At 50.0% G+C, this 17025-nt stretch overlaps 2 protein-coding genes across 4 annotated transcripts in view; both read right to left on the bottom strand.

Moving 5' to 3' along the window:
* Nucleotides 1-207: 207 nt before the first annotated feature.
* napepld (N-acyl phosphatidylethanolamine phospholipase D) lies at nt 208-5717 on the bottom strand. 3 transcript variants are annotated; one of them, XM_084701717.1, is made up of 5 exons: nt 5584-5717; nt 3151-3520; nt 1555-2201; nt 1359-1473; nt 208-848 (listed from the first exon to the last, which is right to left on the bottom strand). In XM_084701717.1, exons 2-5 carry the CDS (start codon nt 3496-3498, stop codon nt 687-689), a joined length of 1272 nt encoding a protein of 423 aa, XP_084557843.1. In that variant the 5' UTR covers nt 3499-3520; nt 5584-5717; the 3' UTR covers nt 208-686. The 3 variants fall into 3 exon arrangements, with proteins under 3 accessions (XP_084557843.1, XP_084557841.1, XP_084557842.1); XM_084701715.1 differs by lacking the exon at nt 5584-5717 and adding an exon at nt 5079-5330; XM_084701716.1 differs by lacking the exon at nt 5584-5717 and adding an exon at nt 4512-4899.
* Nucleotides 5718-6176: 459 nt separating this feature from the next.
* frs2a (fibroblast growth factor receptor substrate 2a) overlaps nt 6177-17025 on the bottom strand; it is a 19732-nt gene continuing 8883 nt past the window's right edge. Inside the window, exons 2-7 of the mRNA XM_084701714.1 lie at nt 11286-11396; nt 11031-11121; nt 10376-10562; nt 9232-9390; nt 8960-9123; nt 6177-8732 (exon numbers count right to left, since the gene is read on the bottom strand). Coding sequence (XP_084557840.1) covers nt 7473-8732; nt 8960-9123; nt 9232-9390; nt 10376-10562; nt 11031-11096 — 1836 coding nt within the window. The 5' untranslated portion in view covers nt 11097-11121; nt 11286-11396 and the 3' untranslated portion in view covers nt 6177-7472. The remainder of the gene's footprint in view (nt 8733-8959; nt 9124-9231; nt 9391-10375; nt 10563-11030; nt 11122-11285; nt 11397-17025) is intronic.

Here is a 17025-nt window from a genome sequence, read left to right as displayed (position 1 = left end):
TGAAACAATCGGAAGTTCCAGAACACTGAGCATAAGCCCATGTTCCAGAATATGCTTGATTGTTCTAGAATGCTGTTTAGAATCAATACTAAACTCTCCTTTTCCGTTACCAAGCCAACTAATAGGATCAAACATTCTTCAAATTGTTCCTGGGAACCAACTTAGAGCCAGCCAAGTTTAGCCTCGTCAACAATAGAAACAAAAGGATCCATATTCGCAATATGTATTGCAGTTTATACAAGAACATAGATGTGCATTTCAATAAAATTATACAGTTTTCATTCAGCAAATATAAGAACAGCCCAGCAATAGAACAGACTGTTCATTAATCTCTAACTGATTACAAACCAGACGTTTGACATTTGGCATTTGGAGAGTCAGTGGAGGAGGGAAACAGAGGATGCAGTGATTCAGAGGAATCATCTATCTGAATCAGTGAGCCACCTGTCTGAATAAGTGAATTCTGTCCGATTCAGGATCCTTCTTACATGGAGAGGATTAACACTCACAGTGCAGTCCCCGTGAGCACCTCTGCAAGCAACACACAATCTCAAGAAGATTTGCCAGGAAGATAAATGGACCGGCCAATCAGACAGCAAGTTAGAACTATTGTCCAACAGCATACAGCAGTCAAATCTCCCAAGATGGTGTTTAGACTCTTCATGCACACAATTCCTGAGGTCACTTCAAAGGGGTTCAATTTGCGGCAATTCTTCCAATGATTCAAAGACTTCTTCCTCTGTACTGATCACTCGGGACTCTCCATGATTGAGAGTAAAGAAGGTGTCCGTGTTTAACCCATTCTTCTCCATAGCCTCCCTCAGCTTGACTGGAGGCTCTAGGTAATACTGAGAGAGAGGGAAAGACAGATAAAGGGGAGAGTAGAGAGAATGTGAGATAGACAGAAGGAGAATCATAGAAAGATGGAGTAGGGGAGAGACACTAGCCTTTAGCTCCCAGCTATGTCTGACTTTGTCAAGCAAATGTTTCAGATTTAGAACGGATTTTGAATGCCGTTTAGACCATATTGGCCTAATTCACCTCAGAATATTCCAACCATGCCAGTGTGTTCCTACTGCTATTGTGAATCCTGAACAATCCCACCTTTGTGTTCCTTTGTGTTCAGCACGCACACAGGCTGTCAGAGACCTTTTAACCTTTGTCTCTACGGGCACCAGGAGAGACTCTTGCTGCTGGTGGTGTATGTGTGTGTTTGTCACTGTCTAAGGACTAAGCCAAGCGTGATTGATGACTCTTGCCCTGACATTTAGCCTCTCGCTCGCTCCCTCTCGCTCATCCCTTCCCTGCCAGGCATTAGCCATGAAGCCAGGGTGTAGGAGTGCTGGGTACACGCTCACCTCGTAGGCCAGGGCGAAGGTTCCCCAGTGGATGGCCAGGGAGTGTTTGGCTTGGATGTCCTGGTGGATGAGCACAGCCTGCTCTGGGTCCACGTGCTGACCACGCATCATGTTTCTGGAGGGACAACTCACTGGTCAGAAATACGTCACACACGTTCGGCACACAACCAGTCAAGATCCATTTTCTACCTCATACCTGGGCAGGTAGGCTCCAATGGGGATGGCGGCCAGGTCGAAGGGTCCGTAGCGGCGTCCTATCTCCCGGAAGCCGGGGCAGTACCCCGTGTCTCCAGCGAAAAAGAAGCGTCCGCCGGGCCCGAGGACGGACCAGCTGCCCCACAGGACCTTGTTGTCGTCAGTGGGCGTGCGTTTGCACCAGTGCTGTGCCGGCGTGAACACGAAGGTGACGTCGTCATGGCCCGGCACGCAGTTCTCCTTCCACCAGTCCAGCTCGATTACGTTCTCGCAGCCGTTCTTCTGCATCCAGTCCAGGAGGCCCAGCGGCACGAACCAGCGCAGTTCGCTCCCAAAACGCTCATTGAGCGCCGTCACAGTGCCCAAGTCCAGGTGGTCGTAGTGGGTGTGGCTGATGAGGACAGCGTCCACCCTGGGGAGTTGATCCACCGTGCAGGGGGGACCCCGAAAGCGCTTGGGCCCCAGGAACTGCAGCGGAGAGGCCCTCTGGCTGAAGATGGGGTCGGTCAAGATGACCAGGTCATCCATCTCCACCAGGACGGAGGCGTGGCCTAGCCAGGTCACCCGTATGCCAGGTGCCGCCCCTCCTGTCTGCTCAGGATTCTGGAGGAAGTAGGGCTTCACGACAGGAAGTTCACTGTCCAGAACCTGGGGCGGGGGGGGTGGGGGGGGGGGGGGCAAGTGGAGAGAGAGAAATAATGAGTTTAATATAATGGAGCGGAGAGAAAAGGTCATGAAAGGAAGGACCTTGAGGAGAGGAAGGAAGTGTGTGAGAGTAGACCAGCCATAACCCCAGCCTTGAGGTATCTAGGTTTACACGCTGCAGTTATAATTACTCTCACTGTTACTGGAGCAGGGAGCAAGAGTTCCTGGCATGGCTTGGAGAGAGAGAGAGAGAGCGCGAGAGAGCGAGCGCGAGAGAGGGACACAGAGAGACACACAAAAACAGCAAAAGGGACAGAGCAAGAAAGTGACAGACAGACAGAGACACAGTGACAAGGACGGACACAGACGGACAGGGTGTGGAACCCCTGGTTTGAGTCCGGCTCGGCTGTCTTCCAGCATTGTCTATGAGAGCTGCTGTTATCCACAGCAGACAAACTGTGACATGTTCTCGGATATTTCAAGTCCTGTCTGAGCTCTCGAGCACGCAAACAGGCTCCAACCTGACGGCCTAACTGGAGCTACTTACAGGGTGGGGACGTGAACATGTCTAAATAATCATTATAATTATCCTCACACACCTTCCAGCAGAGACATAGCAATGCCACTTGTGCACTGCATTATCCTAGTTGGATGTCTAAAGAGTTCTGGTAAGATCTGGCATCCCTAGTCTATCCCTGATGAAGACCCTCCCTGTCCTAGACTTGATCTCATCCTTGGTCTACTGGTGGGCAGCTAATGGCAGGTGTCAAGGCACCCTATGGGTTTGTGGTTTGAATCCCGACACCTGTGACCATGGTCTAAGGACGGGTGTTGGTGCCCCCTATACACAGAAGGGTTTGTGGTTTGAATCCCGACACCTGTGACCATGGTCTAAGGACGGGTGTTGGTGCCCCCTATACACAGAAGGGTTTGTTGTTTGAATGGCACTCACATCCTTGTCCGACGGCACGTTGCTGTTGTCCTTGTCCAGCAGGAAGAAGCGGAGCAGCGTGGCATAGGAGGGGAACCTCCAGTCGGGCCAGGGGTTGATGAAACGGCCGTGGCGGTCCCGGGCCGACGGCGTCACCTCTTCCTCCAGACGATAGTCCAGACGGAAGCTTTTACGAGACGACCGTGACGAGCTCCCCTTCCTGGCCTGGTCGTGGTCAGTAACCTTGGGTCGGACAACCACCTCTTCGTCCTTGCCCTGCGCCACCCTCACTGACTCCCCTCCCCCGCTGGTGGCCCTCTGCACCAGCCCCTGCCTCTCCTCCAACCCCGCTTTGCTGCCTCCCTCCATGGGCTCAGCTTGCGGTCCTAACCTGGATGGAGACAGTGGGACACAACGGGCTGTGTGATATATAATGTAGATATAAAACAATCATTTATCATTATCAATAGTTATATCATAAAATACCATAGCACGGTAGACCACTCATTGATCCCACACCCATACAGTTGCAGAGAGGATGTATCTGCATGTGTGTCAGACTTTGGTCCATTGTTTGAGGGTTTTATCTGATTGTCACACACATTGCCAAAGCTGCAACCATTTAATATCGTCAAGTCAAACAATCCAGTCTTTAAGGATGTGTGCCAAACAGATGTGGGCTTGTTTGGTTTAATTTACTTAAAAATAATAAACTTGCTGCCGTTTAGTATCTCACAGATGGATTATGCCCTTGAGCATGAAACTATTTTACCTTTTACACTCGACAGTAGGGTACTGTTCATAGTTACTCCATACTGAACAACATGCTCCCTACTATTGTACAGTAAATGGCGTGATGATTAATATCCAGCACCAGCTCTCATGGCTGGCCTGACAGACTAACAAGCATTCCTACCCACATTCAGTAATATGCATGGACACAGTTAATAGTTATCGCTATGGCTGTTTCCGTGCATAATAATGCTAGTGCGAGCTACACCTTATCAGTCAATAGTAGTTCGCGATTCCTACAAACGGACGCACGTGAAGCACTAGTTGTCACACACTATGGGGCCCTCATATACCATACTATTGACTTTATCTTTAGAGCTTCCATTGGCTAAACGTAGACACGCACTAGCGACACAAACGCTTTGTCGAGCCGGTTCAAAACAAAACAGATCACTGGTAAGCATGTCGATTCTGTATCACCTCACACAACTTGGCATTAGATACATAGCTATTAAAGGCCAGGCAGCTACGCTGCACATGGAATCGACACATTTATATAACGAGTGACAGGTAGGCTAATATAATCCCGTTGTTGGAACACAATTTACAACTAACACTTTGCATCGCAAGCCTATGCTAAGAAACGCTACCTGATATCTGAACGCAGAACAGCGATTAAGCGTATCCGTCAGTATCGTGTCATTTCTTCGTTCAGTGTAGCCAGCTTTCCGCCGCAGAGTTTGAGTGCGTATGTCTTTGTCGGTTGTCGGTACCACCGATTCTGACGTCTGTTCAAAAACTTGATCATGTGACAAAACTCGAGGCGGTCCGTTTCATCTTCTAGCTTTACGAGCCGAATCAAATCATCTTCACGACCAGTGTAACCAGATATCCCAAGGACTGCACACAATTATCACCTCTCACGATTTAGCCCGCTCTAATCCTCTTACTGTGTAAGACTGTCCTTAATTGAGGTAAGGCAGTAGTAACATGTAAGCTCAAAAGCTTGATCGCCAAACTATTACAAGTTCCTGGAAATTGGAATTAAAAATGTGACGTCAACACAAGTTACCAAAGGCTTGTGTTGCGGTCGTTGTTGTAGCCCGTTTGCAACAAAGTTGCACAGTTATTAACATGTCTTACATCTGCGCTGCAAAGTACAAACAAAGGCACATAAGCACCAAAAAAGTAATTCAGAAAACATTTGACATTTTTACCTCATTTGAGTTTTCATCTCGGTTTTAACCAGACATGAGCGGTGGAGAGATCTCAAGCGGAGACCTCGAATGGTTTTCCAAAGTTGCGGAGACGAAGTTAATGTCATAAAAACGGACACAAAATGAACGACACATAGTCTAGTCGCCTCCATTTGAGTTGGCCTTGTGCTCACATGGCGTACTCACTGAGACATTTTATATAATGAACCGTAGCAAGTTTTGAAAGCAGCTCATGGTCACACGGCTTTGATCTACTTCCGAGTATAAGCCCCAAAACATTTTTGGTCAAACATACGGCTATGTTGGTGAGGTGAGTTCCTACCCCAGTGGACGATATGAACAAATAATTTTGCAGCTAAGTCCAGAAGCATATTGGTGACTTTTTTTCACTATGCCTATTCACAATAGAGATTAACACACCTTGATGAGAGATTTTATTGTGCAAAAACTGCCAAATACATGTGAACTCAAGGGCTGCAATAAAACCAACAGATTGGTGCCATACCTGGTTTAAATGTAGCCTACTTGATATCTGTAATCGACCCAGGTTTGTTACAGTCCTAAATAGTTGGTTTACTCATGTCCTCCGAAGGTAGACTGAGGTTGAACAAGGTTTTTGAAAGAGACAGGGCAGACAGAGAGGGAGAGTGACTCCCTGCTCCCCTTATGCTTTAGATATTTCCCTGTTCCAACACACCTGCTTCAACTGAATGGGTCGTTATCAAGCTCTGCAGAAGCCAGATAACAACCCATCCACTTTGATCAGATGTGTTGGAACAGGGAAACAGCTAAAACATGTAGGGAGTCCCGAGGACCAGGGTTGAGACAGGTTGTGGACAGAGCAGGATACAGAGGGTGTGTGTGTGTGTGTGTGTGTGTGTGTGTCTTCACATGACAGACAGGATCTCAGGACACATTAGTTCCTTGTTTTTATTATTATTTTGCCATGCTACAAAAAAAGTGTTTTGGCACTGATGGCATATAAGGAAAGATGTAGAATATGACAAAATACACAGTATGCTTCTTCCTCATTTCCAAAAAATACAAACTTTCTGGTAAACTTATTATATCCATACCTGAAAAATTCAAATATCAAAATCAGTTTCAATAAAAATGTACAATATTTGTGGCTTTTATTGTACACAGTAAATGCAGTCGTTCACTGCTCACCACTTAGTGCTGCATCTGGATGGCTGAGCCAATCAGAATGGGGGAATTGGGAACATTTAGGTAATTGATTCTCTCACTGACCAATCAATGACCAGTTTCAACTTTCAGTAACCAATCACAGGCTGAGAAATTACATTTGGCAGTGAGGGATGGCATGCTCCCCTAAATGTTTCATTTGTTTAATAAACATTATCTAGTAAACTACTTCTTTGTACAATTACTATATTTATTCATTTATGATTTTTAAACTTGGTAGAAAAAATATAGAGCAAGTTAGAACATATAATACATTTTACAATATAATACAACTGCATGGGTAGCAAGGTGAAGAACTTTGGAACTAGGACTGTAGTTGTTTATGACTGCAGAGCTCAGTAAACAATTGTTGTTTCTTGACGTTAGGATAACAAGGACTCGTCTGTTAGCGGACCAGGGTCAAATAATATTTGCAAATACTTACGGTGAACTTGAGACAAGAAGTGAAAGCTATCGTTCACAGAAGTGCAATGGCACCAAAGATCCAGTCCCAAAAGTGCAAACAGAGGTAAATAAAACACACATCAAATATCAGTATTTCACTTCTGTGTTTTGACCCTAGTCTGCCTCTAAGACCGTCCTGTCCGTACGGGGCTAAAGTGACTAGATGTGTACAATATGTAAATACCAGCAAGTACATTATTTTTTATATAAGTCTGGAACTAATCATTATCAGTACTCAAATCAGTACTCGTACCGGGAGCGTGATAAACCAATGGTAACACAATGGTTCATTCAAAAAGAGTCTTTATTATTGGCCTGGTCAAGTTGTCAATCTGCCAATTAGACACAGGCATTGAATTAAAAGGTGCAGTTCGCTCTTTTTAAAGCCCCTGTTCCCCGGCCACAGGAACGGTAGCGGCCCTAGTCTGGCTCTCAGGGGTACAGTGGAGCCAAGCTGGAAGTTAAGACTGCTGCTTTCACTTACATTACAGTTTGCAATTGGAAATATGTGGCAGCCATCTGCATCCTTCAACAGCATTGTGTGTGTATGAGTGTATATGTGTGAGGGTGAAGAAGAGGGGAAGAAAACAGAAGGGACAGAGAGAAAGAAGGGGAGATTGTAAGGTAATCCGACAATGGGTAAGAAGGAGAGAATGGAGAGAAAGTGAAATAAAGAGTGGCGGAGATGGAGAGTGAGGATTAAGACAGTGCTTCGTGGCCCCAGTCACATGACCGGGCATCAGGTCACATGGGTAGGTCAGTGCTGTTGTGTCGGGTTTTCCGGGACGTTCCGTCGTCGCGGGGCAGCGCTTTCTGCAGGCTGGACATGGCCGCCGTGCGCTCAATGTCAATGACGGCGTACAGCTCCGTGCGGCGGGCCGGAGGTGGCGGGGGCCCCAGCAGGGGGGTGGTGGGCGTCTTGGGGGTGTGAGGCCCGCTGGAGTCCGAACCCTTCTCCATCTCCACCTCGATGTAGTTCAGCTGCCTGAGAGGGTCCAGCCCCCCTGCCCCCCGGAAGTCAAAGTTGAAGACGGTGGGCGTCCCCCCTCCTGGCCCCGCGCCTCCCCCACCGCCCCCCTCCCTGCGGGGGAGACGGGCCGAGTCCAGCTTGGCGCTGAGCGGCATGGTCACGTTCTCCGTGTTGACGTAGTTATGCATGGGGTCCAGTAGGGGGTGCTGGAGCGGATGATGATGATGGTGGTGGTGGTGAGGACGATGGTGAAGGCGGCGGTGGTAGCCGTTGAGGGTCTTTGGTCGTCCGTACGACTCCTCGTCCTCGTCCTCCTCCTCGTCCTCCTCGTCCTCTCCCGCCGAGAAGCGCTTGGGCGTCTCCCAGACCGGCGGGAGAGACGGGAGGTTCTCGTAATTCAGGAGCGCTGTCCGCCGCTGGGCGGAGTTGTTGGCGTTGTGGGAGAAGTCGGGGGAAGGGAGGGCGGGGCGGTTGCGTCGGGGGGCGGGGTTAGGCACGGAGAAGGGGGCGGGAGTGGACACGTGACTGGTGCCGTTGTGGTGCTCGTAAGAGAGCTTGGCGCTTGATTGGGGGGGAAGCGGCGGGGGGGGAGGGGCGTCCTTGCGCTCGTCACTGTCGTAACCCGTGTCACATTCGGCTGACTGGGTCACACAGTCGTTGGAGCCGTTTGGCTCCAGACTCTCATTCCCTTGCCCAGACCCTGGGTCCCTTTCCCTGTGGCTCTGCCCAGCCCCATCCTCCGTACCTCCAGCCCCGGCTCCAACTCCAGCCCCAGGCTCCACTCCTCCAGGGCCAGGACCAGTCTCTCTGTCACCTACCCGTCTCTGTTTCTGTCTCTGGACAGGAGTGGGTCCCAGGACAAACTTCACACTCTCCCCCTCCAGCACTACCTGGGGCTCAACCTCTGTCCCTTGATTGGCTGGAGTGGCAGAGGAGCTGTCCGGATTGGGCAGCCAAAGTTCCAAAGGGGTGTGGCTGCAGGGTCGTGAGCGTCGGTCTTCCTGAACACCTGAAGTGTTTACGTACGTGTGGACCTGAGAGACAGAAAGAGAGAGAGAGAGGGGGGGGGGGGGAGAGAAAGGGAGTAGTAGGAAAAAGAGGGAGTTGGGAAGAGAGGGGGAGTATGTGAGTGTCCTGATGCAGCCAGAAATGGCCAATGTGAATGTGTGGGCAGGTCTGTGGGTGCGTGAGGTCAGGTCTTCTGGCCGTGTGTGTATGCTCGTCTGCGAGTGTGTGCGTGTTTGCGTGTGTGTACTCTCACCGGGTCGTCGGTGACCAGTAGAGGGTGTGTGGCCTCCTCGCCAACAGAGGGCAGTCTGGCGCTGCCTATAGACGGGTGGCGACTGGAGGGGCGGGAGGAGGCCTCGCCAAACGATGGGTAGCGAGCGATCCCATTGGCTACCGTAGGTACCGAGTAGCCCGGAGCTGAAGAGAAACAGGGGTAAGATGGTGAGTGTTGGTGTCTGCATGTGTGCACCTACTATTATAAGAGGGTGGGTAGAGAGAGTGCACAGTGTGTGTGCGTGTCCTCACTGGTGGGCGTGCGTGGCGTGCGTGGGGCGTCGGGGTCCAGGGGGCCCTGGCCAGGTTCCAGGACAGCCTCCTCGACCACACTGATGCTGTTACTGTGCATGGTCTCCTGCAGCATGTTGAAGATCTCCTCGGCGCGCACACACTTGAACGCAAAGATCCCTGCGTGGAGAGAAGACGCGGCGTGCACGTAAACACACAAATAGGCCTAAGCACACGGGCGCACATACACTCAGAAGGATGGAAACACCATGCGCACACACACACACACACACACAGTCTGCTACACAACAACTACCTCGCCAGATTCACTTAACTGCACACCATACTCAGAGGAATAAAGTACAGTCAGAAACCAAAATGACCAGGGGGGGAATATACACACACACACACACACACACAACACCACCATGACATGTAGCTCACTACCTCTGCCACAGCAGAGCAGTGGCCCTGGGACACAGCACCTCCACCTGGTCAGACACCAGTACTGCACCTCCCACCATCTGGGGACAGTATTGTGTCCATAGAAGACATGGGGCGGGGGGGGGGGGGATAATGTGAGGGGGGAGGACGAGAGGAAAAGAGGAACAATGGGAGAGGGGGGTGTATGGTCCGGGGAACAGGGTGAGGATGAAGGGGGACTAGAGGAGGGGGTTGGGGATGAAGTAGGATGGGGGGAGGGGGATGGAAGAGGGACTAAGTGGGATGACCTCCATCTGGACAAACACAGAACACCTGATCCTTATGTCAGCATGGGGTCAAGGGTCACACAAAGGTTATGCACAGGCACAACTGACCTATGACCTCTCACCTACTGACAGACCTGTGTCTGTCTAGAGTATATGCCTGACCTTCTACCACACACACACACACACACATTAAATTACCCAAACAATACGTGTAATGTAACATTTTCGAGGAGAGAGCAAAGGGAGACATCAATGGAAAGACTGAGAGAAAGGGAGAGAGAGAGACACAGATTGAGACGCACAACACATGCTTCAAAAAGTTAAACATTTTCAAGTAGAGAGAGCGCTGAAGACAGGTGAAGCGAGAGAAAGAGGAGAGAGAGAGAGAGAGAGAGAGAGAGAGAGAGAGAGAGAGAAAAGAGATGGCTAGATAAAGAGAGTCATGCAGCTCCTACCCTGTCCAGTCTGGCAGCGCCGGCCGCTTTCGAAGGAGAAGAGGTTGGAGTCGCAGCCATAGCGACGCAGACACAGGTAGGGCCAGTTGACAGGCTCGCGTCTGCGCGTGTGTAAGATCAGCTCCTCATCTGTCAGCTCCATCACTCCTGAGCCCAGCTCATTGCCATCGTCATCCACGTTGATCACCTGCGCGCGCGCGCGCGCACACACACACACACACACACACACACACACACACACACAGACAACCACACACACAGACACACAGTTAGCAACAGCATGTTCAGAGAATCTTATTCCACAGGCACAGAACATAAGCGCAGCTACACACACACACACACACACCTCGGACAAAAGCGTGGTTGTGATCCCGGGGCAGTCAAAGTGGTTAATGATTTGGCATAGTTGAGATATGAAGCCAGTCAGTCATCTATAGGCCTCTTACACCAGAAACACATGACTGTACTCAGCTAACACATTAACAACCCAGCCAGGAGGGGACAGGGGAGGTGGAGGTGGAGGAGAGGGGGACGAGGAGAGGGCGGACCAGAGGAGAGACTGAATGAATACTTAATTGGTCAACATGTGGATACATGCAGGAGGGAGTGAGAGGGAGAGAGAGAAAGAGAAGGAGGGAGGTGGATTTGACCCAACCTTGAACTTGCTGTGATGATCGTCTGAGAGGGAGTGTGTGTCAGGACAGCTACAGCAGCTTCCCATGGCTTCTTAGTGCTCCATCTCTCCTCTGGACACACACAGACACTGGGACATTAGGTGCACTTCATTTGACTCACAGTTCAAACCTGCTGCCATGATTTTGTATTTCTTTTTCCGAGCCGTAACTGAGGCCTGAAGCCTCTTCAGGGTGCAGTTCAACATGCAAACAGCAGGTGGCAGTCTGAGACTCACCTAGATCCAGATCCTGCCATGGAGGTTCCCGATTGGCTCTCCAGCTTCGAGTCAGTCAGGCTGATCTCACCTGGTCAACATGGCCGACCCCCTCCTCCCTCATCTAGCTACCTGCAGAAGAGAGTGATGAGAGTGGGGGGGGGGGAGAGAGAGAGAGAGAGAGAGAGAGAGAGAGAGAGAGAGAGAGAGAGAGAGAGAGAGAGAGGGAGGGAGGGAGGGAGGGAGGGAGGGAGGGAGGGAGGGAGGGAGGGAGGGAGGGAGGGAGGGAGGGAGGGAGGGAGGGAGGGAGGGAGGGAGGGAGGGAGGGAAAGATAGGGAGGGAGGGAAAGATAGGGAGGGAGGGAAAGATAGGGAAGGGAAAGAGGGAAAGATAGGGAAGGGAGGGAGGGAAAGATAGGGAAGTGAGAGAGAGAAAACAGAAATAAAGGAATTTTGAGTTTTGAGAGTTAAACAAGGAAATAAAATACAACATCTGTACTTCCAAATCCTGACGTAGGCCTATAACATGTTACAAGGCCACTACATACTCATCACACACAAACTACATTCCCCATACTAACTGCAGGCTCCGCTCCTCTGGCAGCGGGCGAGTGGGTTCTGGCCCGTGACAGTGATGGAGTGACGGGCCAAGGCCCGAAGATAAACGAGAAAAGACGACAGGAAGGTGGGCGGAGGAAGGAATGCTGTGTTGGAGGGGGAGGGAGGGAGGGAGTGGAGGATGATTGGGAGAGTGAGTGAGTGAGCGAGCGAGCGAGGGAGACATAACTTGATGATGTGATTGTAACAAGCATTAATAAGAAGACTCAAGTGGCAGGTATGTGTGTGTGTGAACGCTCTAATGAAAACTGGCGGCTCCGGGCTATAGTACACCCTCAATCTTTCATGGAATATTAGACAGAGAGAGAGAGAGAGAGAGAGAGAGAGAGAGAGAGAGAGAGAGAGAGAGAGAGAGAGAGACCATCTGTTTGTGACAGACTGTGTGTTAGTGGTGGAGGAGATCCCGACTCTCTATTCTAAGACGGAACAAGAGACGGGGACTGTAACCTACATCTCAGGATCCAGACTATATACATATACTATATTCACCTACACCCAACCCTGACCACTACTGTGTACCTTACACCATGCAGTTCTACTGCTCCTCACACACCCCCACCCCTGGCTTGGTTTCCTCTCTTCCTCCACCAACCTCCCTCTCTCCTCCCTCTGTGTCTCCTCCTCCTTCCCCTCCTCAGATACACAGCTGGGTTTGACCAATGTCCTGGTCGTCATCTGACTGAGTCCAGCAACCAGGGGAATTCCCAGTTACCAGTGACTAAAGGTGGTGTGTAAGTGTGTGTGTGTGTTTGGCACAGCAAGGGTTACTCAGGTTGTGTGTAGCATGTCTAACAGGCCCAGCTCTTTGCCCACGGTCTCTAAGCTACTCTGCATACTTTCATAATTAACGTACACTAGCTGAACTCCATCTAGGTTATCGTCTCTGTGCTTCTGTACTCCCTCTCCCCTCCCCCTCCCTCCCTCTCATTTTTCTATCATTTTTTAGTCTCTCTTTTGTCCCTCTTCATCTCCTTCGTCATCCCCCTTTACCCTCTCCTTCTCTCTCTCTCTTTCCCCCCCCTCTCTTTCCAACATAAACATTACATTCTCAGTCGGGCTCAACTTAGTGTCTGCCTCCTTCGCCCACAATGCACCTCTCTAGTCTCTGTTAACATTAGCTTAATACAACACCCAGAAAGAGAAAGCGAAAAAGAGAGAGACCGAGATAAAACAATGCACGCAACAGAGAAAAACAGAGATATGAGAATGTTTGTGTGTGTGTGAAAGAGAGGGAGGGTAGAGGGTGTGTGAGAGAGACATTTAGAGAGGTCAGTCTGCAGGTCAGACAGGGTGTGTGTCAGAGTCTCTCTAGACCTCTCTCATCTCCACACCCTTATCTCTGCATCTCTCTCTCCACTCCTCCCTAGACATCATCCTCTCTGTCTTTGTAGTCCTCGCTCTCTCCCCCTTTCTGTCCCTCCCTCTCCCTCTCTTTCTCAGTTTCCACCTCTTTAGTGCTCTTTCTTTGACTTTCTTTCCACACACACACACGTTCTGTCTCTCTCAGATGAAGAATCTTCACAGCCCCCAAATTCCTTCCAGGCATTCCAGACCTATTCTTAGCTGCTGTGGGCCAGGCTGCACACCCCCGCGTCATCAGCAGTGGGCACAACCGGCTGGCTGACTGCCAGGCTGCAGCCAGGGGAGCGGGCTAAACCAAAGACAACAGAGGGGTAGGGGAGTCAAATAAACAGTGAGCCAGAGGTTTGGCTGGAGTTGAAGAATCTGGAGTCTAAAGAGGGGGACTTGGAGGGAAACCTAGTCTATATCGACCTAGCTGACCTCTACTAAATATGTATTATACAATACGTCTTGGACAAGCCTAATCTAGCCTGTCATCCTAACCTAGTCAATCTCAGCCTAGCCTAGCCAATCTCAGGCCTAGCCTAGCTAATGGCAGCCAAGCCCAGTAAATCTCAGGACTAACTAGGCACAGCACTGCCAATCTCAGTCTAGCTGCTGTGCATAATCATGATTTCTGATTAGGCTTCTTCTCTGAAACACTCACACACACACAAACACACCATCCCCAGAGGGAGGAGGGAAGACAAATAAAGAAAAGCTCCATCAACAGGGGGAGGGAGAGCCGTCTGTTTAATGCTGTGAGTCTCTGTCATCACAACCTCTGTGTGTGTGTGTGTGTGTGTGTAGGCCGCTCTGTGTGAATGTCTGCCTGTGTGTGTGTGTGTGTGTGTGTGTGTGTGTGTGTGTGTGTGTGTGTGTGTAGGCCGCTCTGTTTAAATATCTGCCTGTGTGTGTGTGTGTGTGATATGTTGGAGGGGATCAGAAACAACAAGTTCTAACTCATTTAAAGGGCATTAGCTCTGCAAAGAGGAGAAAAGTTTTCTCAGAGGAGACAGAAGATGGGCTTTAACATGCTAGAGGACACACACAGACGTTCACACACTTTCATCCAGTAAAATGATGCTTGCAGAGGTTAGACTAAACAATATTTAAGATTACACTGTGATACAAACAAAGCATGTGTTTCATTATTCTGCTCTACGCCAGGCAAATTGCCCAGCTAGAACACAACACTCATAATAGGAGAGCTGGTAGTGAGTGTGTATAAGTGTGGTAGTGTGTGTGTGTGTGTGTGTGTGTGTGTGTGGTAGTGTGTGTGTGTGTGTGTGTGTGTGTGTGTGTGTGTGTGTGTGTGTGTGCGGCACTGTGTACTCCAGCTTACTTCTGTTCTAAAAAGTAAACTGGAGTCAGAATTCATTTCGTTGGTCTAGTCCACCCTGCAGTATCACTCAGGCATGTTCCACTACTGTTGTACTGTATAAGGTGAGGGGGCATGTTCCTCTTCTCTCTACTAGAAAGATCTAAGAAAAGATGTCCGATTAAAACCAACACAACTTTCCACATGGAAACTTCTAGCATTAGACCAAGAGGACTCCCCAGGTTCGCATGCTCACATGGGCGCTGGCCTAAGCCACCCTACTAAACTACGTCATATTAAAGCTGTCTGCTTTGAAACCAGATAAGGAGGCTTTGAAGACCTGATGCTAGGTAATAGTTTGTGTGAGTGTATGTGCACTGCTTGTTTGTTCTGTATACATGTGTGTGTGTGTGTGTGTGTGTGTGTAGACTGGCCTTGTCTGATTAAGTAATGACCTGTCTGATTCTTGTGGTCAGGTGACCTTAGCTCCTGACAGGTTAACCCAATACTCAAAACACACAATCCACACACACACACACACAGGGAGTGCACTTTCTCGCCCCCACACACACGCGAACCACTCAGAGTGCACATTCTCACCCACGCACACAGTTGAAAGGTGTATGCAAACCTGCTATAGCGAAACTCCACTTAAAACACCCACTCACTAAACTGGCTCGGTTTACTCCGTACACACAAATACACACGCACACTATGACCCAACAATACTACACACACACACACACACACATACAGGACAAACAAGCACTACACACCTGCACGCAAACACACACACACTTAGTATGCAAACCACCCACACATGCTTCGGGACATATAACCTACACACCCATGTGCCTGCGAAGCCTTGACTAGAAGCCAAGCCTCAATAGCTACAGGTCTACTTTTAGGTGAGAGAGAGACAGAGAAAAGGGAAAAAGAGAGAAGCAGAGGTGGAGATATCAAAGGAAACAGAGTGAAAGGTAGAGGCGGGGGAGAAAGAGAGAGAAAGATGGGGGAGAGAGAAGTAGAGAGGTAGCAAGAGAGAGAAACTGAGTGGAGAGAGACGGGAAAAGAGGGAGAGAGGAGAGGGGGAGGGTAAAACAAAAACAAACTAAAAGACAGGGAGACTGAACTCTGACCTGGTGTGACCTTCAGTCACGTGACCAGAGAGGTCAGGGAGGGCAGGTCTTAGAGCAGGTCTGTCTGTCTGTCTGTCTGTCTGTCTGTATGTCTGTATGTCTGTATGTCTGTATGTCTGTCTGTGAGAGGCGGGTTGGGGCACACCCACACACCCAGTATATCATGCTATATCAGCCTTAAGGGCCATGACATGATGAAGTTCCATCCATTCCCCTCTGCACGTTTGGGCAAGCATGCTAGCCTTTGGGAGACTGTGCGTGTGTCTGTGTGTGTGTGTGTCTGTGTTTCAAGAGTATGACTCAGCTGTGTGTGCCTGGAGTTGTATTACAGAGGGAATCCACGACTGAAAGGTCACTGGTTGGAAACTGCCTCACACACACGGCGTGCTGCCTCACCAACACCCTCATCTTTCTCTACCTCGTCTCTTATGCTCTCCTCTGCACTGCTCGAACCCACCTTCTCCCTCCTGCTCACACACTTAACTTCCTGGTGCTCCTCTTCACTCCTCTCTCATCATCCCCCTCCCCCTCCCCCTCCCCCTCCCCCTCCCCCTCCCCCTCCCCCTCCCCCTCCTCCTCCTCCTCCTCCTCCTCCTCTCCTCCATTGTGTCGAGGCTCCTCTCTGGCCAGCCAGTCCCTGATTCAGTCCAAGTGCATGCTGGGAGCTGGCAAGCGGGTGAGAGGTGAGTAGGGGTCAGAGTAAATGTTATTGTACATCTGGACAGCGCTCTACTTATGTAACCACCTACTGGAAACAGTGAGTCAGGGGCTGCCTTGTTACTGCTGCTGCACCGCACAGACCCCCCCGGACACACACACACACACACACACCTACACACACATAAACACTTCACACGGGTGTACGCATTGTGCACACGCACAGACTCGTGTGTATGTACACGGTACACATGCACGTCACACCAGCTTCACGGTGCATTCAGATGGATGGCTCAGCCTCTGTGACCCCACACTCAGGCTCTGGGGTTAAACACTCCCAACGACCTCACTGGGACACTGTTCACTGGCCTCCCGTCGACAGCAGAGCACCACACAGCCTGTTCTCCAAATGGCTGGCTGGCCCTCGAGCCTCTATACACACTGTGTGCGTGCATGCATCGTATCGTATCGGCTTGAGCTGTCATTTACTTTAGTTGTGTGTGACTGTGTGTCGTGTTGTATTTTCGATTGTCTATTTTCTGTTCTTTAACTGTTCCCTAGCTGGCTCGTCTGTAGAGCTTGAGTGTGTGTGTGTGTGTGTGTGTGTGTGTGTGTGTGTGTGTGTGGAGACATACATTGTCAGGCTTCACTCATCTCAGTTGCTGACAGTGGCTCACTACAATGA

This window comes from Hypomesus nipponensis, chromosome 7 (assembly GCF_054491055.1).
Source record: "Hypomesus nipponensis isolate SF chromosome 7, ASM5449105v1, whole genome shotgun sequence".
NCBI lineage: Eukaryota > Metazoa > Chordata > Actinopteri > Osmeriformes > Osmeridae > Hypomesus > Hypomesus nipponensis.
This window is presented reverse-complemented; position numbering and strand designations above follow the sequence as displayed.